The sequence below is a fragment of the Trachurus japonicus genome, chromosome 4, assembly GCF_045865225.1.
Source record: "Trachurus japonicus isolate A0001 chromosome 4, Traja_1.0".
Lineage (NCBI taxonomy): Eukaryota > Metazoa > Chordata > Actinopteri > Carangiformes > Carangidae > Trachurus > Trachurus japonicus.
The window spans coordinates 7,496,902-7,524,484 of record NC_140910.1 but is presented as its reverse complement, the minus strand read 5'-3'; the positions used below and the strand labels follow the sequence as shown (position 1 = coordinate 7,524,484).

Genomic DNA, 27,583 nt, shown 5'->3' with positions numbered 1-27,583 from the left:
ATCTGAAAACGCTTCAAAACATCAACAACAACCAGACTCAAAGTAACTGACTAATTCATTTTCCAGTCAGACAGCAGCCATTTTACAAAAAGGACACATTCAAAGGTTTTCCAGGTGTTTACATTCCCCAGCTCTCTGAGACACACGCACAAATGTGCACGCAAACACACACACACACATACACAATGCAAAATCTTTTTCACTGCGTTCAGTTACTTTTAAGTTATTCTTTAAATGGGCTTTTTGTATTTTTAGTTTATCTACATATTATCTTTGACTTCATTGGGATCACATTCTTCGGTTACCACCAAAGTTTCCTGAGTCAAATGACAACTTTTTCTCATGAATCCACGATTCATGTGGGACACTGAGATAAAATATTTATCTTCAAGAAGAACAAGGCCTTTTTCTTCTATGTGATTTGTCATTCAGCCCAGGAGCTCTGCTGGCCCTTCACAGCTCCTCTGCCAGTCTTACCTCGCTGTAAGATGTCGTGGTCCCCGTCTCCAGGTACAACATGTTGGCGCTGAGATTGAGCAGAGCTGCTGCTGTTTGCTCCACTGGCTCCAGGATTCCACAAATCTCTTTTCCTCACTCTAAAGGAGTGATGTGAACTACAGATGCAAAGTGGACAAGAAGAAGCTTCTATAGGAATCTATGGGGAGGTCATATATACCTGGAAGAGAGGGGAGGGTCTAAGGAGCTACCTGTCCAATACCTGAGTCCACACCCATCTCCAGAAGAACTCTTCCTTCCTAAAGCGGTGCAGAGCTCCTCAAAAGTAAAACCTAATTTGCACATTACGTTATCGACATAGCGATTCTTAATATAAGCCTCAATTTTTAAAAAATGGAAATGCTTTTGTCATATTCTTGCACTTTTGCTTTTTTTTTTTTAAATTTTGCTCAATGTTTCCAAACGGTGCAAACATACATACAATAACCCAGCTGAGGTAACAGAAAATAGAGAAAACTACACTAAACACTAAACTTGCAATTTTTTTTCATAATTCAAACTTTCTTTCTACTTTTGAATCTGAATTACGCCATTAAATATATTAAATGTGTATACTTACTGGTAAATGATAACAATTTAAGTTAAAATTTTCAATTCATCAATTAAGAAGAGAGATGAACAAACTATAATGAATGAATACAGGACCAGTGAGCCCCAGCGTGAGAACTCTAGTAGTTGTTGGGAGAGTGTCGGCTATACCTGCAGTAGCTAGTTAGCATAAGAATGGCTCCCTCTTCATCTGTTAACTAATCTTAATGCAGAGCCCCCCAGAAAAACAATGTGACTCCTGTAGATGGCTTGTACCGATCAGAGATGACTGATGTAGATCTGTTTTGGAAACATGCACTGTGTCTCAGATATCTTAATGGTGCTAGCATTGACCACCAGAACTTTGCATAATAAAGGCTTCAACAAAAATGGCCTGATGAATTAAAGATTTTTTTTTTTTTTTTACATTATTACATCTAGGCCCAACAATTTTGTGCAAAAAGCACTATTAAATTAGTGCATGTTGTACCAACATGTTTTTACTTTAAATGGTCTGCATTAAAGAACTATTTGCTTAAAAGGTAAAAATATACATGCATGGCTGAGTATCAAGAAAATAAAAAAAATCTAATTTTCTTTAGCCAGAGGCATATGGAGTGGAGTAAAGATGCAAATGTAAACATCAGTCCTGGCTGCACTGCTTGATGACAAGGGAGGTCACTGGTCAGCAGGGTGCAAGTCATTTCTATTACTGCAGAGCCACACGGCTTAAACTCTTGGCCAGCGGTCAGAGTGATTTGAAAGCTGTCTGAAAACTTAAGCACAGCTATGAACCGAAGGCAGTGTCTCCAATCACCAGCCACACCCTGCTCAGGCCCCAGGGCCGAAGGCCTACAGGTCAACCTGTTACAAAAGGCAAATCAACACTTTAAAGGGCCCAATCCAGTGCCCCCACCCCCAACGTCCCCCCGGCTTCAGTCAAGGCCTTGCCAGCCTTTTTTTGAGAGTGATAATTAGTCAAGCAAAACAAACTTCTAATTATGTTAAAACAACATTGGCATCTGAAAAGAAGTTAGAGCACTCAATGTCTGGGCGAGGTTGTAGTAAACTATAGAACAGTAGCTGTAATAAAGGAGGGCAGGGGTCACATATAATAATATATTGGCCACATACACACAGTTGTCAGTCCAGCAAGAACACCAAGCTAATACTAAGGAAGTCTTATCCCATGGTCCTTCAATACATCTTCCTTCAAGAAGGTTGACATGTTGTCTGGAGAAGTGTTGATTCAACTGTTACTTAGGAAGCTGCAGTTTGGTGTTGCTGTAAAATTGTATTGTATTATACAGAGAAGTGTTTTTGTTATAAGTCTTTCCATTATGTTCTCCATCCCATTTATATCAGTGAGGGAAGGCAAAATATGTCCAACACAAACACACTGCAATACCTGACTGACAGTTTCAAAACAAACCGATCACAATCCTCTCAAAAGTTGGATTTACAGCAAGACTGCTGTAAAGACTGCTGACGCTATTACTCATTGTGTTGTACAGTTGGGATCTAGGCTGCAATGAACTAGTTGTACATCATCACCAATTTTATGCTTTCTAAATTACACGCTTCTCTTAAATAATTAAAAATGACAATAACGAATAAATACTAAAATTAAACTTAACATGACACAAAACCGTCGACACCAAGGCTTTAGTAAGTGGTTTAAAATTTAAGACACTGACAACCAACTTGTTGATAACATACTGTTTCACCACTCTGACCTATATACTCACAGAGTGTCGGCACATCTCTATTAACTACATCATCTTAAATGCTGCAGTGCTGAGAAAAAGAGGAGAGTAGCAGCTAAAGAACTGCAGATCCAGGGGCTCAGACAAAAGAGGCTTTGCTGAAGTTTTTCCCTTTAAAGAGTCTGTTCCTTAAGTCGGCTAGATTAGTTTAGTATCAGATGTCAGGCTGCAGTGGCTGGGAAGACACAGGCACCTGCCCTGAAAGCAGCGTGAGCTCCCGTCCACACCGACAGACTCAGGAAGTCAATGGAGAGACACAGAGCATCACTTGGGTGGCAAATCCTAAAAACCCCCACAGTCACCAAATCCTGAAATACTTTTGTTTAAAAGAACCAAGCCTGAGTAGCTTTTGGCCAACTTAATGTACCCACTGGGAAACAACCAGAGTCATTAAAAAGGGGAAACCAATAAATGCAGGTGGACAAGAGGAACTGAGATGTAGCAACAACAATTTTATGATTATTTAGTATATAGCAGATCAAGCTGTGAAATGAAGTGGCTGCTCAGATATACTTTTATATGCTATTTTTTAAAACTGAAGATTTGATAATATATTACATCAACAATAAGTAATTATCAGACACACTCTCATTTTGATCTACAATTAAGGTCCAGCAGATGTTTTTACTGAAATTAGGTGATGTGGCACATACACAGAACTGCCCTCGTGAAAGGATTAGAAATATTTGTGTAGCAGCCTACAACAGCAGAATATATGAGTTCTGTAGCAACGTGATATAACATCATCACTGCATCTGCAGAGGAGCTGTGTAATACAACATCAACATGCAAAACAGGAGTGAACAACAACTTCATAATCGTTCATAAATCCACTCCCATTTCCATACAGCCACTCTTGTCAAATACATTTAATTAGTCAGTAACTGGCGTAGCCGCAGGAACATTTCTGGTGACTGAAGTTATAGCTTCAGTTGTGCAATAACCGAATAATTACACGAAGTTTGAAGTGTTAAAATATGATTGAGTGGTCAGAGACAAGCCCAGTATTTGTAAAGACTGAAGGAAAACACTGGTTGTAGCTGGAATCAGCATCAGGACTAAAGGTTTGTTGATGTTTGATATTTCCCTTTTTTGGAAAGTTCTAGCATTAACATACAAGAAAGACAGAGAAATTAAACACAACCTCTTGTTTTCTGTTTTAGAGCCTTAAGTTAAAAATGAAATCACTACTTCTCAGGAAACTGGTGTCTTCCCTTCAAGGCAATTTCTATCTCTCTGCACGTCTCCTTTCCAATATCACAGTCACGCCACAGCAAACTTCAGAGAAGACAGCAACTCTTGTTTTGCTACACATATAAATAACATCTTGAATAAAACAATCTTTTTTTCATGTGTTATCTTCAAATTTGCCAAATTGCCATGGCTCTTCAGGTGCAATGACAATGGAAACACTGACACATAAAACATACCTGAACGGAATCTAATCTATTATGTAACTTTATAAGATTTTTCATTGTTTGAAAGAAAGAAATATTTTGAAAATACTTAATCCTTTGCATTACTTCAAATATAAAATAAAGATAGCAATTAAATGCATTCATTCTAATGAAGTGTTTTCCCCCAGGTTTTCCACCAGCCATGTTTTAAACTGTGAAAAAACTAAACTAAACTAAACTAAACTAAACTAAAATACTATGATTATTAGGCTACTTTGTTTGGCAAAAGAGGAAGGAAACTTCAGTGACTCATGATCAGAACGGTTGGCATAGTTGGCATCTTTAATGTGTTTATGTTGTTTGGTAGTGTTTAATTGGCAGCGGACAACACAGTGTTAGAGGTTGTGCTAATGTTCACTCCAACTCTCGGAGCTGTCAACGTTACAGGTTTATTAGTTGATGGGACTGGTTGTCAAGGCTATGTGACGCATGAATCCCTGAATCCCTGAATCCCTGAATCCCTGGCTGCCTGAATCTCTTTTTTTATGACTGCCATTGGCTCACTGCAGCTCCAAGGTGGAAATATGCAGTCATGTCTTGTGGTATATAAAAAAAACACCTTATGAACATGGAGATATTAACAAGGTAAAAAAAAAAAACCTTTGATTTTCATCAGAAACGACCTGTAATCTTCATAGTCCTACTTGGAAAATGGATTTTCAACTGGATGTGGAATAGTGTGGAATAAAAAAGTGTTTAACAAAAGTCGTTGAAAGGATTAGTAGTTAAGGATTTATTCATGTGTTCTCCATAAAAGGGTGTGACTTACTAGTTTTTCCGCTGCACCTAGCATGACATCATACTGCGGAGTAAAGTTAAGCCTCGTCTAAGAAGATGTAAAAGAAATACAAGATAAATGGGTAGTAGACGCTGTATCACCCTAATATTCTCAGTCAGACCGAGTCTCATACTGACTCACTGACTCAACAGTTATTGGACCATAAAAAACACTCAGCATGATGCTATTCCTTAAAAACACTTCTTAATGTGCTGGAGGCAAACTGGTGGAGCACTTCAAAATGAAAGAAAAGAGCTTATTGTGGTTGGGTATTTAATGGATTAAATACAGCAAGAGCCTGACTGAACCTTTGACCAATCCAAGTTAAGCTTAAAGTTGTGCTGGATGTTGCTTAAATCTTATAGAAAAATCTTTAACTACTGATTGGAAGGTGAAACTATCTAAACTGTCTGTGCAGTCAGTGCTGCTGCTTTAAAACAGACAAGGATGAAACATCTAACTCTGTCGTGTGCACCACAATAAACTAATGAAGGAGGAACCGTTTAGCTGCTCAGACTCTGGACCAGGAGCTATCAGAACCTCAACACTAACAGCCGTCCCACACAAAGGAGGAGTGGCGAAAAAGTACGAATCCAAACACAAACATGTAATTAGATCTCAGAGAAGCCATGTGTCGATGGAGCTACTCTGCTGTAAAGATGTTTAACCTCTGTCAGAGAAGGACCTCTGTCCCTGCGCTCGACGCTGCGTCCTCCACGCACAGCTGATCAGAGCTTTATCTGGGTGTAAAATCAGCTGTTTGGGGTAGGATATAACGTTTCTCCTGCCACTATATCTGCTACATTCCTCCATGTTATTCTACCTTCTCCTTGCTCCCCCCCTTCCCTTCCCCAAATGCCAGCCCTCACCTTTACATAGAGAAGACACATACTGATAGATGAGAGGTGGGACCTCTGCAAGAGAGGCAGGTGCTGCGTTAAATTGTTGCCCTGCAGCTACAGAAAAAAATCCAGAAGAAAAAGGAATTTCAGATTAAACATAAACCCTTCACAATACAAATAAGTCCCCCAGGGCACTAAACAGTGAGCTGCATTCTAATGACTCACCAAAGAGGCACACCTCCTCGTGGCTGGGAGAGGATGAGGGGTGGGGGTTGGGTGAAGATGGGCTTGCCCACCACGGCTTTTCATCCTCGACTTGGTAATAACGACTGGGGCTTGGTGATTGGCAAGCCGCCATGGCAGCAAACTCTCAGCCCCCACACGGATGCTGCCTGAGTTGCTGGCGTGCCAATCACCGCACCACGCCCCTCTTTGGTGAAGAGGAAAGTGGGCGGTGTGGGTGGGGTCATTAATCACCAGTTCAAGAGAGCACAGGCCCCCTTGGGGGATGCGCAGGGTAACATTACTCAGCTCCTTGAACAAAATTTTTTATTTGCTATTTTTTTTCCGTGCTGGCTGGACAACAGCATTCCTTCACTGGGAGGGGAACATGCACATCATCTCTCAGTAGCAGAACTGACAAGGATATGATCCTCATCGCAGGTCAAACAGATGGATGGTCATCCAGTGCATCAATTTATAAACATCTAAAAACAGAATGCACTTTTCACTATGTGTTATTTAACTGCACAGTGAAAGTTTGTTGAATATTGTTTTGTGTTCTTGCAAGAGGCAAATTCACATCCCAGGCTTTGACTCTATTTGGCTATACAAAGTTTTTTTTAAAACACAGGAAACTCAAATTTCACCACTTAAAACACATCATCAAGCATGTGACTGTCTAAATGCACATTCTACCCTAAACAGACTCTAAGAGCTGGCTGTCTCAGAGGGGCCACCCTAGTCCACCACAACTCAGGCTACAGGAGATAATATCACCACCTAACAGACAACATCTCAGACGAAGACAGATAAACCAGCCTTATTCACTGGCTGTAGACCTGCACTGCAACACATTTTCACAACTGTCAGTGGGGAAATTCCACTTTTAATATGAAATAGAAAGTAGTTTTTTGCACATTTCTATTCAACAACTAATGGAATTTACCACTGTGAGTCCCATCAACTCAGAATGAAAGTCATCTCGTATTTATTAATAATTCTGTACTGTATCATTTGTGTATTGGAATGAACTTGTTACAGTAAAAAAAGGTCCCACAATGCATACAAGAGGACAGCTTGGAAAAACTGAAATAATGGTAAGACATCTATGTTGTTTCTTTGAGAAGTACTGACTCAGCACTATCCAGGTGGAATTCTGTGTTGTCAGAGTCAGAAACGTAACTTAAGAACTTAAAACTGGCTGTATAGCTGCAGGTTAAAATGAAAAAAAAAAGTATATATATTTTTTTTGACTATTGTTGTGGTGGGTCTGAGGGATTTAAAGCTACATGTTAAAAACAATAAAATATAAAAATAGGCAGTTTGCTTGCCCAGAAAACCTATGTACTTACAGAAAGTGTCTCGTCTGGCTCATGCATGGTGATGCAGTCCATACTGATCTGAATGGTGTTTCCTGCAGACCCATCTGTTGGACTGTCTGTGAAGTTCAGCTCAATGGGTTGGACTGAATGAATGGCAGATCTGTAACAAAATGAATATGATTACACTGAAGCCTGCATGTGTTTTGGCAGTTTTACAGTGTAACGCTTGCTTTTGTGTCCTACATTCACTTACTGGTCTAGCATGTCAAACAGCTGGTTGAATACATCTTGGCTGAAGAGGTCAGTGGTCTGAGCCGACTGATTCTGGGACATGGTGGTGAGGAAGGAGCTCTCTCTCCAGGACAAGCGGGGCGGAGGGTCCCTGAGTCTGCAAAGAGACAGAATCAGCCGAGATCATTTTACATTCATCAAGCAATACTTAAAGTTGACATTTTAAAAGGGCATCACGGTTTTTAAATGGTAGTTTTAAAAAATTGTAGTGTCAGCAAACATTCAACATAAAAGTTGATGTGCATGGCTGAGGCTTGGCCACCCAGCCAGCAGAGGAGAAGAGGAGGAGGAGGAGGAGGAGGAGGAGTCCCGCTGGCAGCCATTCGTGAAGAGCTGTTCCATTGTGAAGAAGTCACCCAGCATAATACAGGAATATTTGTACTACACATAATGGTGATTATGCACCATTCAGACAGAGGCACTTTGACCTGCTCCCCTGAAACATTACACCTGCTTCAGAGCTCAGCGTGCCATTGTTCCTGCTGAAGTGGCGCACGCTGCAGTCTGAGGCAGGCGGAATTCCCCCCACAGTCTATATGATAGCACTGCTGCAACTTCTGGTATGTGTACAGCTGGACGTGGTTTGGGTGGATGGGGGGTGGCTGGGAGGGGAGGGGGGGGTCCATAATCTGAAGCTGGCACTATTTTAGGTTTTGGAATTCCCCAACACTGCGTGATGAATGATATTAATACCTGACTTACAAACACAGGCATATCTAATGAAGTGAATAATTTAAATTATGTAGGAGTTACACATGAGGGAGTGCTGAGTTGACTTTTGCAATATCTATGAAAACACAAAGGATGTGAATGTTGGAGCCTAATTAAACTGTAATTTAGTAGCTTTTGTAACATTATCACCTTGTTAAAGCTGTGACTGTGCAAAAGGAGCAATTCACAGCTACCGGGAGGAACTGGACATGTGAATTATTTTTAGCAAAATCATTTGTGACAAATTTCTCAAGCACATTGGTGAATGTACTAATTTGTAATTACTGAAGAGAGTGAACTACACAGAATCTTATCAGGCTAAATACTCAAACAAACCCAAGAGCACAAACAGTTTGTATTTCCACTAATTTTATTAACTATGACAGAAAAGGGCAAACAGGTGCTGGTTAAAGGGTCAATATTACCCACTGTAGTGGTAGTAACAGTAGCAGCTGGTCAGGAGTCATTTTTGAGCCACAAGGAAAAATATATTCATATATTACTGCGTTTACATCTTTTAATTTCATTACAAAGCTAACTACCACAACAGTTTGTACTTTTAACTCCACAGCCTTCAACTGAGCTGGCTAGCTGAGCCTGCTGGGGTTTATTTAACATAATTAACCCCTATAGAGCTGTAAACTAACATTTGTTATTACCTCGACTGTACAGACTGTTGCTAATTGACTGGTTTGGTTCGTTGCTCCTTAAGGCTCTTATTAGTTGTCATGGTAACCAAATTTTTTGGTATTCCCATGAATTTCCAAAATCTGATAATCAAAATGTAAATATAGTCTTATTACTATTATTAATATTAATATTATTATTAGCATATTATTACACTTCAATATAAGCTAACCATCTAAATATAAAAACAAAAGACATTTTTTAATCACAGTATAGTAGCCTAATTACAGTGATCATTTGAAGATTTGCCGTGACACAAACGTTTTCGAGATGAGATTACAGTAGGAACACATCTACAGTATGAATCAAAATAAGCTGAGCAGAGGATGAGCTCATCATAATGGTGTGCTCTACCTATAGGTAACTTATAGACTGCAGGCAGAACAGGTGTGGTGTCAGACAGAGGGATATTAGGTGTGGTTCTGGTAGCTCTGCCTTTGTTGATCTCTGTTTGATTTTGGCTTTTAATTTCCCTCCAAAACAAACTTAAAGGCAGAACTTGCTCAACTGTCATTGTATTAATTAGTCTTAAAGACTTTTGAACTTTGCAGCATTGTCTCTTGCCAAAGTTGTTAAAAAGTTGCACACCAGGTTCAACACGTACAGCAGTTTAGGCCTATAAATACATTTCACTTTTGTTATACTAAAACTAGTGTACACCACTTGTCCTCCACACCTTTGTGCATTGTTCTCAAAAGCGCTTAAAACTGTTTTATATAAAAGCATAAATCAGAACAACTAAATAATACTTGATTGGACCTCAATTTCACCTCGATCTACATTTTGAGAGTTCAGTAGCTGAGAAACAGGAACACAAATGTGCAAAAGTAAAAAATCAGACCTGCACTAAAAAAGCATGAATTTGTAAATTCGACGCCATTCAGATAGATGAGTTTATCTCTGCTCTGGTGGTTGTTTGTCTGCTCTTGGGTGTCTGGTTACTCAGAGAGTTTTTCAGTTAGCCCGAGGCGAAGGCTGTTCAGCATCCACTTAAAGACACTGCAGCGCCTCCAGACGAGACTGGGGCAGAGGTCAGCACTAAACAGGGATGGCCATTGTCTCTTGGCAGGTTGGGCACACCGACCGATGAAAATGCAATCAAAACAAACAGCCCAGCCGATCGGGGCCCTTCTCCAGTGTCCTTATTAATCACTTGTTCAAAGGCCTAAGACCTTCACCCCCACATCTGTCAGCCCTGGCTGGAAGAGGGACATGACTCCAAAACAATAGAAAGCAGCAGAGTTTCTCCTCCTCTTATCCCCTTACTTTTATAGACGTGAAACAGTCTGAACTCAAATCCTCTGGGGCAAAAGGACACAAATTCTTCCACGTTTTGGAATGCAATGAAGGCAACAAAGGGGGAGACAATCAGAGGACCAAAAACAAACACAGTGATGTTTCACAGCTGGATAAAATATTAACAACGCCACAAAAAATTCATTTTACTAAAACCTTCCCTGATCAAAAATAGATGAAAGCACTCTGGTACAGGGCTTTACTGGAAAGCATCATTCAAGTTTCAAACCTGTATCATCACATTCTGACGAACTTGGGGCTAAATTACCTGATTAATGAAAGCACTTGTGTGCAAACCCGAAGCACACTAATGACTTAAAAATACATCACAGTCAAACACAACTAGAAGAACATAAAACATGCACAAAGAAACACACAATGTAATGACTCTGCACACAAAAACTAGATTACACCCAGATGTCCTTAGGCACACATATTACACAGTGCCTGCATGTTTTATTGTTTATTAACCTGTGAAACATGAACATACTAGTCCTGCTCAAACAGACCAGATTAACACAGTCAACAAACCACAGTTTGTTACAGAATTACAACAAAAAATCTATTGATGGCTTCCTGATTATACAGAACTCTGCTGCCAGGCGCTAAACCAGAACCAAGAGATATGATCACATGACTGCTGTTTTAGCATTTTATATCAGCTCCAAGTACATTTTAAAAATAGATTTTAAGATTTAATTTATTACTACAAAAACTCTGAGTGTCCCTGCTATAACTCTGACCACTAAGTCCTGTACACACCAGTCTGCTCTTGTAAAGGTTTTACATCTGTTCCAGAGGCCCGGCCGGCTGCGAGGCCCCGAGGATCTAGACTGATCTGCCTGAGGAAATCAGGTCGACTAAATCTGTCACCTTATTTAAGTCTCTCCTTAAAACATATGATTATACATGTCATAGTTTTACTTTACCTTGAAGTGTTATTATATCTCTTAAAATTAGTCGGTATTGTCTATACACCTAATTAATTCTTTTTGTATGTCGCATTTTACATCTCTTTGAAAGCCTTAGATTTAATTGTAAAATGGGGTAACACTTTACAATTAGGGTCCCTTAATTAACATTAGTTAGTACATTATTAAGCATTAATATATAAACTAATGCGTTAATTAATGCTGAGTAATGCATACATAATGATAACTAATTACATTATTCAACTTTTATTATTACTTAACTAACTTTGAGTAGTAAACATTAATTAACTGCTTACTAATAGGCTACATTAATTAATGTGCTTCCTAATCCTAAGTAATACATAATAATGATTGTTAATATATCTGTAAACAGTTAATTAATGCTTAATAATGTACTAACTAACATTAATTGAGGGACCCTTATTGTAAAGTGTTACCTAAAATGGTGAATTATTATTATTATTATTATTATTATTATGGCACTAAGCTATCAGGACAAAAGACATTTTAATTGACAGTAGTGATTTCAGCGATTATTTGATATGCATGAAGTTGATAAGGACGTGATGCAGAGGTGTGGATTCAACATTTATGTCGAGGATATTTCTGGATGAAGAACAGCAAAATAAAGTGTTCCACTGCAGCTGAAGGAACTGTGTCTGGTAGTACTGGTAGAGCTCTGTCACCTGTCACGCTGGACATTTAAATCACAGCATGTGTTTCCACCGAAATGACCAAAACTTCTCCTCAGTACGGATCAGAAGAAGAAGAAGACCCTCAGATGTCATGTAATCTGTTTGCCCCTTCAGCTCCGATGGCCCTTTACACGTGCATTGTTGCCATAAGTATGCCACACTTATAAATATATCAGGACAGAGCAGCAGCTGAGGATCCAGGCAGACACAACTGTTCTCAGGTCACTTTGGACCTCCAGACAGTATCAGCCTGAATGGCAGTGCAGGTCAAACAAAGCGTAGGGAGATTCCCAGCCACTTCAATAGGTCTTTACATAATCTGAATTTTTGCTGTTCAGAGCTCCTTTAGTAAAGAGTAATAATGAAAACCACATGTCAATCCAGTATATGACACTTGAACTGCTTTAGGTTTAGTATAATAATAAAACAAATCACATGGTGTCAAATTTTTGATAGCAAACCAGCAAACGAAGTAATCAGTTTAAACAATATGTATGTACTTACCGATGAAAGGGGAACTCTGGGCAATACTGCACAGCTGTGTAAGGTGAATTCATGATGTCATGCCAAACTTCACTTAAGCTGAAATCTTCAAAATGCTCAGCTTGTTATAAAGGCACATGTATCAGTGACTGTACATAAGCTACCAGAATAAATACAATCAATGAAAAAAACAAAAAAAAACAATAAAATATATATATACTGTATACATAGAAATAAATAAACAAACAGGCCTGGATTAAAGTGCCGGAGGGTACAGTGCAGAGTGGAGAAAGTTTGAGAGATGTTTTGAATTTAGGTATTTTTTCTTAGGCGACCCTACAAATAGGCGGGGCTTGTGCCAGTTCTCTGACCAATCCCCAGCTACAGTTGTACAAGATATCACTCACTGGCAGTTGCTAGGATATAGATATCAAGCAACTACATTTGACCCTGCACCCCTGCCCCCACCAACACACACACACACACACACACACACACACATAGAGAGAGAGCTAGCCACTGTCCTGAAAAGCTAACCCCTACCCTCCAGCATGTGTTTCTCTGACCACTTCTGATATTTCCACCCAGATTCCCAGGTGGTTTTGTGGTTATGAGGACATGTGCGTTGCGTCACTCTTCTCACTCGGGCCCAGGAGGCTTCAGGCATGCTTAATACTGCCATAAATACATTCTAAAAGGCAGCGATTGTTTATCCTGCGCCGATTCAGCAAAATCACAAGGGTTCAGCCACGGAAACAAAACCCGATTTTGAGGAAGTGAAACATTCTCAGGCCGAGATATCAGATGTTTTGTCAGGTGTCCATTAGCTGCAAACAAGAAAGAAAAAAAGACAGTCTTTTATACAAAATTAATGGAGTTTTACAGTAGCTTACACAAACTCCCATACTTGCACATACTTCCAATTCAATATCAAACTCTTCCTCTCACCCAAGTACTATGACACTGTAAACCTAGAGGTCCTGTGTGGTTTTCAGAGATGAACAGCAGATGAATCAGCATGCTAAAATAAAGGGTGGGGTCACAGCGGGGGGAATGATAATAAATAGATGTGGTGTATCCAGGGAACACAAACCTCTAAGCTGCTCTCTTGTACTTTTGATAAAGACATAGAGCCCCTCTCTCTCCCCCTCTGGCTGCCTCTTGTGTACCTATGTGAGGCAGCACTGATACAGCACACATGCATTCAGTGTGCCAACCTGGTGACGTGACGCTGTGGTCACACAGCTGCTATCTTAAACATATCCTTTACATAAATGCAATTATTTGCTGTCAGACAGGGTTTTACATTAGAAATGCTACACCGAGCCAATTACATAATAAACAGGCTTGTTATCAGACATAGCCTACATTTTCTTATATATTATTTTTGATGATTAGGTAAATACAATTTCTCATTTGTGAGGTAAAATCATATTGTTCTATTTATATTTTAATGTACAGAACAAGACAAAGCCACGTTGTGCTTTGAGTGAATGTCTAAACATTAAACCTGCAAATGAGTGTATTGATTTTTTTTGTCACACTAGATCAGCAGAAACCAGATGTGAACACAGCATAATAGTTGATACAGTGAACTTGGTAGGAAACATTTACTTATTCATACATCCAGCAGTTACAGAGCATGTAGAGTCCTGTCTCTAAACACCTCATGAGTCTAAGTCCAATAATTAGCTCTGTTTTATATCTCCTGAGGGAAATATCTGTCTCTTTTGCTGCTGTGCCTATTTGCCCTTTCGATTTGAAAAGATACTGTGCAACGGTGTTTCAGACCTTTTTCGCTAACGACAGCTGTGGCTGGAAACATCACTGTGACAGTGGAGGGACTGCATCAAAACAGTAGAGTCACAGCCATTCCCCAGGGTCACTGTTGTAAATACCTGTCGTTGTTAATCAGATGGTTCAGTTAGATAGAGTTTTCCAGTGGAAAAATAAAGATCTAACTCCACCCAGCTTATCACAACTATAGTAAAAACAAATTAACCAAACACTAGTAAAAGCCCTGGGTGATTATTATGTTATTTATAAGACAAATTCCCTCTAATAAAGCCTTTGCATGCGCTGTTGCTTTGACCATGTCCACCTCTCAACATAACAAGGACAAACTGACCTCAAGATGTCATTAAATTTGATATTTACAATGACATCTGAAACCATTACATCATTAATTACTCTAAGGCTCAGGAGTTGGGACCCAGTCACCGAACCCCTATTACTTCATTTGAGATGTATGTGTGTGTTTATGAGTTGGCAGCTACGTCAGTGACATCTCTGGTACTGTCATCAGAGGGGCTGCACATACGTCTTATGTGGTTATTATTCTCACAAGGCCCTGATTAGGGAGTGTTAAGCTCGCTTTAATCTGCAATTATATCTGCAGTGAAAAAACATAGATGGAAACCAGCATGCGTGACTGTATAGAATTATATCTTCTTGAGTCATTTTTGTGTGTTCATTGTCCTGAAGGCATTATGAGGCCCCATTCACACAACTTTATTAATGTCAAGAGTTTACATACGAGATGCCAAAGAGCAGTTGGTGGAGCAGCTGATGAAGTAGCTTCAGCGTTTGCTGCACTATGGAGACATGTATTATCAGTGTCAGTCACATACACCACACTGTGGCCAATCACTCTCACACTGTGCGGGGGTTATGTGGGCATACTTGTGTGCGTCTGTGTGTATATTCCAGTTGGTGACTAATGCAGGGGAAATCCAGATGAGTCAAAACTACCAGTGTCCGGTGCAGTGTCTGAGAGGTGATAATTTACAGCCTATGCACTAAACTGCCCAGCAACTTGGCATTGTTCATAACAGCCCTATAGGGGAACCTCTATTTTAACTGACAATTTATTGGGGGAAGTTCAAGGGACCATTAAGTGGAGAGAACAAGAGCATGAACCCACTGCATCTATAAAACAATGAATTTTAAGGTTTAGTAGTTGAAACATGTAAATTCAGTTCCTAGAGCATGGAATATTTCTCCCTCATTCTGTACAACCAGTCCTGCACATCCAAGACAGCGAAGACCTGTACAGAATAAGTTCTCCATATGCGACTGGCAAAACCTGTATTTCAATGAACTGAATCATTACTTGCGGTAATATTCAGACTCCCAGGCAATTATTGATGTTTTCCCACGACATGATTCAACTTTTTTTGTGTGTCTTTTGTCACAGTGACTTTTATACCTGAGATCAGGTTGTTGTCACGTTGGGAAAATGAATCTTGCCTGCGGCAACAAATAGGCAGTGAGCCAGAGTTGTATCATCCAGCCAGTAGAACTAGCTTTAGTTGGAACCAGTTGAGTTATTAGAGATTTCTCAAAGACACCAAAGATTACCAACTTAAAAACGCAACCGTGAGCTAAAACAGGCTGAAAAATCTCACAGATGACTTTCTTTTTTTTACTGCAAATTGGTGGTGTTTTCAAATTGTTTGTTTCATCCAACCAACAGTCCAATTACACAGATCTTCAGTAGCCTATATGACAAAGTAGCTGAAACCAGGGATGTTTAACATTTTTGCATCTTATTAAATCACAGTTTTCAGTCCATAGGCTATACATCATATATAATCTATAATCTATTGTCTATTAAAATCCTGATTAGTTTTAAATTCACCTTTGATGTTAAAAAATGTCACTATTATGGCACCTAAGCTGAAAGTTGGTATGTTATAAATGGCTCTTTAAACATGTGAAATAGAGCATTATCAGACAACAACACTATAGACTGTGACTCTACAAGCTTCCATATAGTTCATAGATTCAGATAACCAGCAGGCCATGATGGAGTCCAGACTAAACAAAAACATGAAACTGGAGGGTAAAAGCTGCCCCGGTTCAAACAAGTACTACTGGATTGCTTTGTTTTTCTTGCCAAGGGGTCAGAATCCCTTCACGGGCTGGAGTGGAGGATTTTTCAAAGTCTTCCTCCAGTCTCACATCTGAGAAGCAGGCAATCAGTGAACCACAGACCATCAATCACAGCTAATCCAATATTAAACCTGTCTTTTGATGTCAGTCAACATCACTCATGGCGGTGTGTTAGCTCAGTGCAGTGTACTAGTTTCACATCCAACTGGGGAAATGAACTGAAACATGGGCTGTGCCACCAGAAACAGGAGCTTATTACTGCATAATTACATACAATAAGCACCTTCTGTGTTTATACAAGTGAATGTGTGTTTCAGATCACTGCTAAATCTAGATTATAGCAAACTAAATTTTTATTATTAAGAGCGATTAATTCTGATCTTAACACATGCTCCACTGCCTTTCTAATCATTTCTTGTAGATGGTTTATTAGGATTAGATGGATCATCTCCTCAGTGGGGAGCAGGAAATTGCACAGACTCAGGAGCAGGGTGATGATATTTTACACTGAAAGAGCAGGTGTTCCTGGGACCTGCTTCAGCACTTCTGTGAGGTAATATAATCTTTCATATTCTAACTTTCAGAAATATAGTCCATGATGTAAAAGTTGTGGACCGGTGTTTAGCAACCACACCACTGGTATCCTGGCAACAGGTTGACAAGTGTGATTGGTCTGCCCCTCAACCTATTAAAAAGCATGTACACGTAGAACATAATGATGCCTGGGGGCAGCTCAAAGACACATTACCCTCCATCCATGAGCTTACACCCGTCCACATGTAATCTAAGTGAGGGGTTGAAGTGTCCTTTGTCACTGGATACGCTTTAAAAATAAAACACGCTGTAGATGTTCTGGGACGCTTGAATGAAAGTGGATATTTCAGTGGCATTTCTTTGAGGCAGTCTTTGATGAGTAGATAGATATAGTCCTCCTTTAAAATACCAAAGCCATCAAACAATTACAAGTTCAACACGCTTCACGTCGTGTGCATCAACATGCCAGAGAATAATGTCTGAATACCACGAAACTGGGACATTGTCTCATGCTGAATTCATCTCAGCTTCACCTATGGCGCAATTCTTGAGAGCCTTTGGTGTGGGCTGGGTTTTATTGGTGCTGATTTCATTGTTATATTCCTATCATGAGTCACAGTCGGGAAAACAGCACAATGACCCTCATCATTCGGCAGTGACCTTGAGTTTTCTTTTATCGTGGCGACCCCGCGGCTGCGTTATAGCACAAGTGGCGGCCTGTGTAATCCTTTTCGCTAATTGATAGGCTGAGAGAATTTACATTTCTATGACCACATGTGAAAGTCGATCCCGGGCAGCGGGAGGCAGCGAGATGAGAATGTTTGCAGTGTCAGGTAGACCAGATTCCAGCAGGATAACATCACACGTCAATCTCCGTTAGCGAGAGGTTTTGTGATTGTACATAAGCGCCGTGGGGGGGGGGGACTTGTGTGAAACGGACATGGCAACACGATGAAGGCCACTTCCACTCTTCTCGTCTTACTCTTACTATAGCCGTATATGATGTCTCTATCTGCTGCCAAATCATGGCAATGCTGTGAAAAGTCTTCTCAGCAGCTGATGTGGTGTTTTTCAGGATACAGATGCTGATCGTGGAGAACAGACCAGCGCAACCGATAAGTTTGTAGGTGACATGTGTTAACTGACAACCTCTAACTTCACATCACATCACGAAATTGGAGTCTGAGTCACTTGGCAGACTCCTGTGAGTGACACCTGGCTCAGCACCGAGTTCAGACACCTTGTAGTCATTAACCCTTTTTGTTCTGCCGCACTAACCGCGCTGGAATCACAGCTCTGATAGCGATACCTTTCGCAAATCCTGTTCAAGATGGTGGGAACGTTGCACCTCTAGTCTGCTTCGCCGTTCTGTATAAAAGGTTCAAACACAGAAAAGGCTGCAGCCATTGTTGTTCCACCTCATAAGGAGGGAGCCACAGCGCTGGATCGGCATATGAAGGGAGAGCAGGCATGATGGCGGGACGGACACCGGTACCGCTGTGTTACATGTCATGCCTCTGATCCGCCGGCGAAAGAGGTGGGGATGAATGTTTGAAGGGGGCCTCAACTTTTTTTTCTTTGCTCATCACAGTATGTGTTTAATTTTACAGTGTTTTACCATGTACAGTATATATGTCAACACTGAGGCACTGGTAAGATGAACACACCACACGTTTTTAACACAGGCAGTTACATGGCGTATAGATGACAGCTGGGTTGACGGCCGATTCTGTGGAAGGATGGCTCATAAAATCCCATAAAATCCCATAATGAAAGTCACTGTGAAAGCAAGTTGATGAATCAGTGATTTTATTTGCTGATAGTTACTGCACCCACGTGAAACAGAGCGGAAAAAAAGAAAGAAAAAACGCTAAAGGCTGCTGTACCCTATGGAGCAACAGCAACAACTGTAAATCTTCTTCAATCCACAAAGGCAGGCAGAGCAGAAGACAGAAAAATGTGTGTAATCACATTTTTCTTTGCCAGAAATAATAACCACACATTACACAAGCACAACCAATCAATGTGTACAAGTTTAAGTGAGAGTACTAAGCTCCAACTGTGTTGCTATGCCTTTATGAGATATACTGTAGTTACCTTACTGTGTTTGTTTTTGCTTTGTAATACAAGAAGTCAGTATTAACCAAGCAGGAAAATAACAGGTCTGAAAAACAAATCTGTTTTTAAGACTTCAGCAGGCTGGCTGAGAAGGTTGCAGGACAGGTTTGTTGAGCCTCAGGGGCCTGTGGATCCTATTCAGCGTCTGCACTCGGTCTCTCCTCACTCTGCCCCTACAGTACAGCCTGTTACTTCTACATAAGGCACACAACCCATCTGCAATATGTGTAATCCTGACAGACACTCATATACAGCTATGGTAAATGATCCCAAAAGATCCATGCCATGCTCACATAGCAGCTCCGAGTCTGAAAAAACCCTCCCCGATGACAAATCTCTGAACTCTCACTCTTAAAGCAAACACATCATGTTGACGGTAAGTAAAAAAAAAAAAAAAAGTCCAGTGCTTCTTACTAGGTGCTGCACGATACGCATTGTTGGGTTTTAACTTCCTTTATTCCTGCAGGTTTTGTTTGGGAAAGAAAAGAGTGGAAGAGTGGAAAATGTGATGAACATGTCATCAGCCAACTTTTCCATGTTCTGGAACAGCTACAGCTTCTTCAGCCCCACCCCAAGCCAACACAGCCAAGTAATCATGCTCAGTTGCAATACACACGCACGCACACACACACACACTTACACAAGCTGCTCCAATACCCTCAGGTGGACTGTGCTGATAGTGAAGGATAGGAGAGCTCAACCGTGGGGTGAACTCGGACAAATAGTTCAAGTGCCAAACTTACTGTAAGGTGATTCTGTGAAGGCATGGCCGTAGAATGCCGCACACACGCGCGCACACACACACACACACACACACACACACACACACACTCACAGAGGCGTCATCACACCTCTCCTGCTTCTGTCAGTATTAGTCAGAGGGAACCATCGCACAAAGAAAAGAAGCTTATCTTTCACCATGTGAGGCCTTTCAAAACACCACACTATCCCAGTTATCAAAACAATTTTAAAAGGGGTTGAATAGATTTCAGCAATGCCAGGAAGTGCAGAAATGAAATCTAAGTAATTTCAGGCTTGGTTCAATTCAGGCTGAAAGGACAGGGGAGCGTCTGTGACCTATCTGCACCCTGTGCCAGAGTCAGGAGTGTGTACACTGCGGCACAAATGGAAATTCCGCAACCATGTTGTTGGAAGACGGCTGAAATGTAAACCCTGTCCACACGCGTCATCACACCCGTCAGTACTGTCTGCGGTGTGGTGTTCAAAAGACCTCACGACCCCAGGTAATGATAACTCATTAACTCATGACAATAAGAAATGAGAAAGATAAGAAAGTAGTTAATAATAATAAAACAACAAACTGCATATTCAGAATTTTAATTAAAAAATAAATTTCCCAAGCAAGTTTTTTATATAACATTGTAGATTAAACTACCGAGCAACATGAGGTGGTCCGAATGACCTGCAACATTAACGTGTACATTGCATTTGTAATTAACTTATATTATTCTGAAATGGGCCATTCTGCATATTCAGCACTCTTAATTTTAGTATTCAAGACCTGTAATTTTAAAGTACAAACAACCTGTGAATGCAACACTGATAATCATCATACCTTAGAAAATTGTTAGCAAACAGATGCCTATTGACGTCTACAGCCCATATGAAGCAAACTGAGTTTTATGTTGCTGACTATAGGTCCCTCTTTTAGCTCTGTGTTGGTCATACCCACTCAAAATACCTCCAAAATATCTGGCTCTTTAACTAAATGCTCCACTATGTTCATCAGCTACTGAGAAAGAGCTGGAGAGAAGAGAGTGAAGGTTGGAGCTCTAACAAATGAATCAATGAGCTGAAACTCACTACAAATCACTGTAAAACCAAGACAAGCTGCAGATTCAGGTGACAAATCTAGGTTCATCTCTCCAATAGATCCCTTCATTCTTCATCTGATACATTGTTATTGTAAAACCTTTTTTTTCTCTTTCTTTTTTTTGGGGCTAAAATGTTTTTACTTTGACTCAAGTAACAGTTTGGGTTCATGAGTATTTTCTTCACTGTGGTGTTGCGACTTCTTCCACCACTGGTTCTCTGACCAGCAGGAAGGCATCACAGTGCCACCAGCAGGTTCAGGGACAAAAGGACAAAAAAAAAAATCCTCAGAATCCCTCTTCAGCAGGAACTTCATCTCCAGGACCATCCAATCATTACTGAGAGCACGTAGGCATACAGTTATTCCCCTCTGTGAGTGTCTGTCACAGCTCCAGCTGTGATTCTCTTTATGTAAAACACAGGCTGCATCTCATCAGTACGTGTCTCCAGATCTTAAAAACCACGCTCCCTGAAGGCCGTGGTCATGTGAGCCGTAACAAATGAATTCTGGTTTGCGCCTCCTATGAGCTCCAAGTTGAGAAAATATTTACTGTGCATGTAAAGTACGTCCAGGGGGTGGCCAGCTCATGTCTACTGAAGGTTAGCAACGGCAGACATCTGGTGAAATTGTAGCCTACAGCTGTCGCCAGCCTGACATCTCCTTGCTCTCAAATTTATCTCCCACCACTGGGACATCTGCGTACGACATGCCAGCCATATCAAGGACGCACTGTATTTGCAAACTGTGAGGAGGTTGCTGGGGACACAGTGGCTGACACGAGTAGCCCAGGGGCCACTGCTGCTGCTGCTGCTGCTGCTGTGGCCGGGTTGAGGGGGTCAGAGGGAAGGGAGAGCCGGGGCACTCACTTAGCGTCAAGCCATCACATTCTTCCCTCCTGTGCTGGAGGTCAGGCTGGGGGACAGTTAAAGGAGGGCTGTCTAACCAGGGCTCAGTCTGACATCTTAACCTCACTCATAAACTGCACCACTTGCTGAGGAAACAGGCCCTTGAGGCAGAAACGGCCACTGCTGGGACCGGTGTGATTAACATTCTTAAAGGATAATAACATGATGCTGACACACAGCTCATATGTTTTCACACTGATGCGCTGAGTATTGGCATGCATTTGTATTTCTGAGTTGTTGTTGTTTTTTTCATAAAAAAAATTAGCAGTGTTAATAAAATAAAAAGAATGTAAAAATGTTTCAAAGGAAATGAGTCACTATGCAAATAGCTGCTATGCTACTGTATGAGTGCATCATTACTGTTGACGTGTAAACATGTGAGCAGTACTTGATGATTGGGCTAATTTTAACAACTCTGGCTATTTTAATCTATAACAATGCCTTTTTTATAAGATCATTAGGCTATATATTGTGTCTTTACCAGTTAGTATGCTTGGTGCCTCCTCAATTGATTCAAAAAAAGTCCTTCATAAAGTGAGTAAGGACAGAGTGTTGCCATCAGATTGCAAGTTTAAAACCCAAATTCATTCAGCAAACAAAGTAAAAAAAAAAAAAGTAAAAAAAAATATAGGTGCTTTTTTTTGAGAAGGTGGAACTTTAAGAAAGCAAAAAAAAAGGGGGCGGGGGGATCAGTGATGTGAATAATTATGCGCCACTACTAAAAACATTGCAACCTGACTTTGTTTTTTTTTTGTTTTTTTACATGGCCTTGGATGAACAGAAATCACCTAACATTTTTCTAAAGTCTCTTAACTGTTTTTCTTAATCAGAAGAATATATAATGATAAGATGCTACATTATCTATATTTTACAGTATGATTGAAGATGTTAAATGATTTTAAAAACCAAAAAACCAAAAACAAAACAAACGTATTCTGACGACATGACAGTTTCATGTGAGCATTAAAACTCAATGTTCCCACTGGGGGACATTGAGTTTCCATGTCCTAGTCACATGGGCATTTTAATTCTGTCCTAATACTAAATGTCTTTTGCTGACTCTTTTTCTTTTCTGAAGTGTCTGACATCTTGGTCTGAACCTTCACCACCATCACTTCAAATGAAGGTTTGTGGTTTGAATAAGCCTGGCGGCACAGCAGGAGGTCATAAACATGGCCCCACTGGTGGATCTGGCAGGGTGTGGGACACAGCTGTAAAACTTAAAATCATCTGATGGGTCTCAGGTTTAATTATTGATAAAAAAAATATATATATATATCAAGAGTAATGGCACATGATTAAACTTAAATTTTATAACCAAGCCACTGCTAAGGCAGCCAACAACATGAGACAACAAATACCGATTAGGCCATTTGTGCTTAAAGCTTTCTACTAATATGCCATGCTGCAATAGTGCTTTTGCTATGCTTGCTCTGTGCAGAGGAAGGCAGACAGCTGTTTCCCCCTGTTGGCAAGAAGGTGAATGTTAAATGCTAAACTCAAAACACAACAAAAGGGAATTCAACTTTAAGCTAAAGATCAACCAGTGTAAACCGCTACAACATAAATCAAGAGTTTTCCACAACAGCCATAAAATACTATCACGGGGCATCAGATTGCAGACAACGATGATGTGTATGCGTATTAGGATTTTGATCTGAATGTGGGTTCAGTGTGTGTGTGTACGTGTCTGAGGCCCAGGCCAGTCCCCATGCAGACTCTGCTCATTCTCCTCCACTGCAGCCTTTCCAGCAGCTTGTCATCGGTGCTTAGTCTCCGGCCCGCTGACCGTCTGCTCTGCGTCTAATGGGGGCATCCTAAAACAAGGAGCTGGATGACTGACATGGCAACACAGCCTCACTCTCACATACTGGCTGACACGCAGAATGTGACAGAGAAGGCAATCATCATCGACCCGGTGAACAGCGCTCATCTGATGTTGAATACGTGCCAGTGTGGTGATTTTCTTCGGTTGCACAGGCTGCATGTACAGACTGGACCTGGCCTGCAGCTCAGGCAGCACACTGCACTCAGCATCTATAACATAATCACATTTATTCATGGAAAGATAACAGAATGAACACGCACTCAGCATGCATACAAGAATATGACTATTGACAGCATTCATCATTTACACAAGGATGAAACACATTGTTTTCTCTCATGTTTGATCGGTTTCCAGTGAGAAGTTACTGTAAACACAGGCCGACTTATACCAACACCCCTATGTTTGCAAAAGAGCTGTCAAATTAGTCCTCTCACCAGTGGAAAAGCATGACCACCTGTCATATGAAACATTTGTGTCTTAGCAAGGTATCTTCATTCTCTAGAATAGTGAGAAGAGCGACAAAAATATCACACTCTCTTCCTTCAGAGATTTTAAAGCACAAGTGTGTCGGTTTTGTCAATGTATGTGAAAGCTTCATATAGTACAAAGGTGGACGTCTGTATGATTTTTGATTGTGAAACAGGTCTAGGTGAAGAATCGCACAAAGCCTGTGTTCAGAAATGGAGCTTTAAAAGCAGCAGGACTTCCTGTGACTTTGTGATGTCACAACAAAGCAGTCACCACCCTCAGCTCACCTGGGCACACCATCCAACCTTACAGGGGTTGAGTTTTCTGAGTGTGAAATTTGCTCTATTTTTATTGGATCGCGCACAAAACAGTCAGCCAATCAGAAGAGAGGCCTCAAACCTCTCTTGTGATTGGCCGACACTGATGTGTTACTAGAGCACCAGAGAGAAGCCTGCAGAAGACGTAAAACTCCTACATTTTACAATATCTTCTTATAAAAATATTTAGTTATTTAATTATTCCAAGACATTTCAGATAGTCTTAGTCTTAGAAAGTTTAAAGTTTTTAAGTTTATTTAAAAACAAAAAACAGTTATTGTTTCTCTTCAGGAGGAGATAGAAGATTCAATCTACACTTAACAAATCAAAAATGAAAATAGTAATAAAAATAATAATTTTTGAAATGTACTGCTGCCCTGCTCACAGAAATATGAAAGGATATTTAGTTGCACATTTCTTGAATGTCCCTCTCAGCTTTGTTGTCCATCACAAGAATCCGGGGTGTGTTCTGGGCTGTAACATTCTGCATAGTTGGGAGGGTTAGTGGATTTGACAGATCTCCAAGTGTCCCATAGCCCTGAGTTCAGCGAACTCACTCCAGACACAACAGTGACAGCTGAGGCAGGGATAAATAAAAACAGTGTCTCTAGCTCCATTACAAGACAACAATCCAGACAACAACCCAGTAGCCCCTGTGTACGCGACGCGCGTGGGCCAACACAACCACATACAGGACATGCGTGAACAAACACACGCGCACGCTTTTCCTTGCACATTCGCTCCTTCACACTTACTGTAGTCGCTGCTGCGAGGGCAACAGATGGAAGATCAGGAGAGGTGAGAAGAAGGGGAAAGCGCCACAGAACATAATAAATGCTGTTGGACTTGGCCCGTTAGCAACCAGCATTCCTCTGACAGGTGTAACATGTTTACCAAACAAACAAGCAACACGGATGTCACAGAAATGAAAATGGTGACTTGAGGTTGCATGACCTGCGAAACGAAGCCTGGTATCCAAGCTGGCATATCTACGAGGGCTTTGAAGGTATTTCAGAGAGATGAGAAGACTGCGTGCCACACCAGGATTGCAAGAGTGTCTCGCAGAATTTGTCTTATGTTACTTGCCCCCAAGCATCCCAAGCAGCTCTGGTTGTTAGCCGGGGCCATCCAGGGTCACGGGCACTGATGGGCAGTTTTTAAACCTCTCACTTTCCTGATCACATTCCACTTCAGGGCAGTGGGGAAAAAATCATCCCACATCACAATCAAACAAAATAAGCACTTGGACCTGTCAGGACAGACATGCAGACTTCCTGTGACCTCACGTGACCTTGACCACCAACAAAACCACCTCAAGTGTCATCCCTCCAGTACAGTTGGTCTCATGTAAACTAGCTAATTTGTTAATTGCTAATTTAATACCGTTTTCATAAACACCGTGCCTCACGTGTGTTCAGAGTGAGCAATCTAATAATACCAAACAACAGGATTCAACAGAGTTATTTTATAATATCTACCCTCTCTTTGGACCTGCCAAAACCAAACAGACAGTCTCTGTATAACGTGAGTTCTAACGTCAGTGGAGAGTGGCAGGCAGCCAGTTGATTAGTTTGATGTTCTACCAGTGGAAAATAATCGGCGTGAAGTACAAGCTGTATTATCTAGCCCGGGGGACTAACTTACCTTTCCAGAAAGGAATGCAATCATTAGCTTTGAAAGTCATTTATCTTGTGTGCTTCTCCTTGACAAAGCAGTAAAATGTGATGAAGAACACCAGATTCATAAATAAAAATGCATCACACTCTCACATAACCTGTATAATGATGATACATAAAATATACTGTTGGTTAAGTGGGCCACGAATCAGTGATTAGGGAGAATTCTAAGTAGTCATTCTGTATTTTAAAAAGTCACGTCATTCTCATGCTTTGCTTCATTGCAAAACCTCATCCTCGTACTGTATAATGAGAAAAGTTTATCATCAATTGTAAAACTGCACTGATCAGTTGTTATACTGAAACACACACCAGCTTTATGCTGATATTGCCACATCTGCTGCATGTGCATGTGCAACTTGATAACTTCATTATAAGGCAAGTACTGCTGCTTTAATGCCACAACAAATGTATCACTTTTGAGTCATGCTGTTTTCCAATGATACAAAACTGTGTCTTTATAGACAGTATCACCATCATAGTAAACATGGTAGTTTCCCATGATGGCAAATACTGATTGATACTAATCTGTGTTTTTATTTATTCTTCATACAGATGGCTGAACGCAAGCGTGGCAATGTTTTAGTGAGCCCACTTCAGGGAAGGCTACAGTAAGTGTGTCATAGCTTAAGCTTAAATTTTACTGTTCAATAAATCTTTGTTTAGACTTGAGACCTGTTATCATTGTGTCATTTTTTTAATGTAAATTGAGGGAGCAAAAGCAGTATCGGCCCCAAAAATCGCCCCAAGAAAATCAGCAGTCCATAATCGGTCATCGGCTAAGAGCGATGGAGAAAAATCGGTATCGGCATCGGCCCTAAAAAACCTGTATCGGTCGATCTCTAATGGCAATACAATGAGGGGTAGATTTCAGACTTCTGTGTTGTTGTAAAATGTTTTTGTAACTGGTTCACAACTCCCAACATAAATGGTGCGTCCTTGGATCAAACCCCTGGTCACAACAAATCTGGTCACATCTCTGAATAAATTATTAATATTAAACTGCCAGGATCTGCTCAGCTCACTGTGGAGCACAGTAGGCTACAGTGTGCATCCATCCACAGCTTTGATTCAGTCCCTCCTGCATGCACATATGCACACACACACACACACTGGCCCATATTTATACTACAGCCTGGCATTAAGAGCAAGTCACATCACATCTAGACATCAGCCAAGTGAAGTGATGCTCTGAACGGTTACAAAATAAAGGCTGACAGATAACAAAAGAGAAAAACGAAGGTTTGAGCCCCATTAAAGTTTAAACATGATGGGACTTGCACAGGGCATCATGTGAACACAATTATTACATCTTATAAAGTCCTTCATTATTTTTAATGATTTGTGAAATGACGTCTTTGAAGCGTTCAGCGTCACAATGTGAGTTCACCTGCAGCTAATATAAAGTAATGACATCTGAATAATGAAATGATTAAAGCTACAAATATGATCCATGGAAACCAAACAAAAATAATTATACTCA

At 40.6% G+C, this 27,583-nt stretch overlaps 1 protein-coding gene across 4 annotated transcripts in view; it reads right to left on the bottom strand.

Moving 5' to 3' along the window:
- Positions 1 to 12,813, bottom strand: part of tp63 (tumor protein p63) — a 32,328-nt gene extending 19,515 nt beyond the window's left edge. For 2 of the 4 annotated variants that reach the window (XM_085773652.1, XM_085773653.1), the window contains exons 1-3: positions 12,548 to 12,813; positions 7,685 to 7,819; positions 7,462 to 7,591 (exon numbers count right to left, since the gene is read on the bottom strand). In XM_085773652.1, coding sequence (XP_085629778.1) covers positions 7,462 to 7,591; positions 7,685 to 7,819; positions 12,548 to 12,600 — 318 coding nt within the window. In that variant the 5' untranslated portion in view covers positions 12,601 to 12,813. Of the gene's footprint in view, positions 1 to 477; positions 647 to 7,461; positions 7,592 to 7,684; positions 7,820 to 12,547 lie in introns of those variants that run through there. The other 2 variants (XM_085773654.1, XM_085773655.1) reach the window with 1 other exon arrangement.
- Positions 12,814 to 27,583: the final 14,770 nt, after the last annotated feature.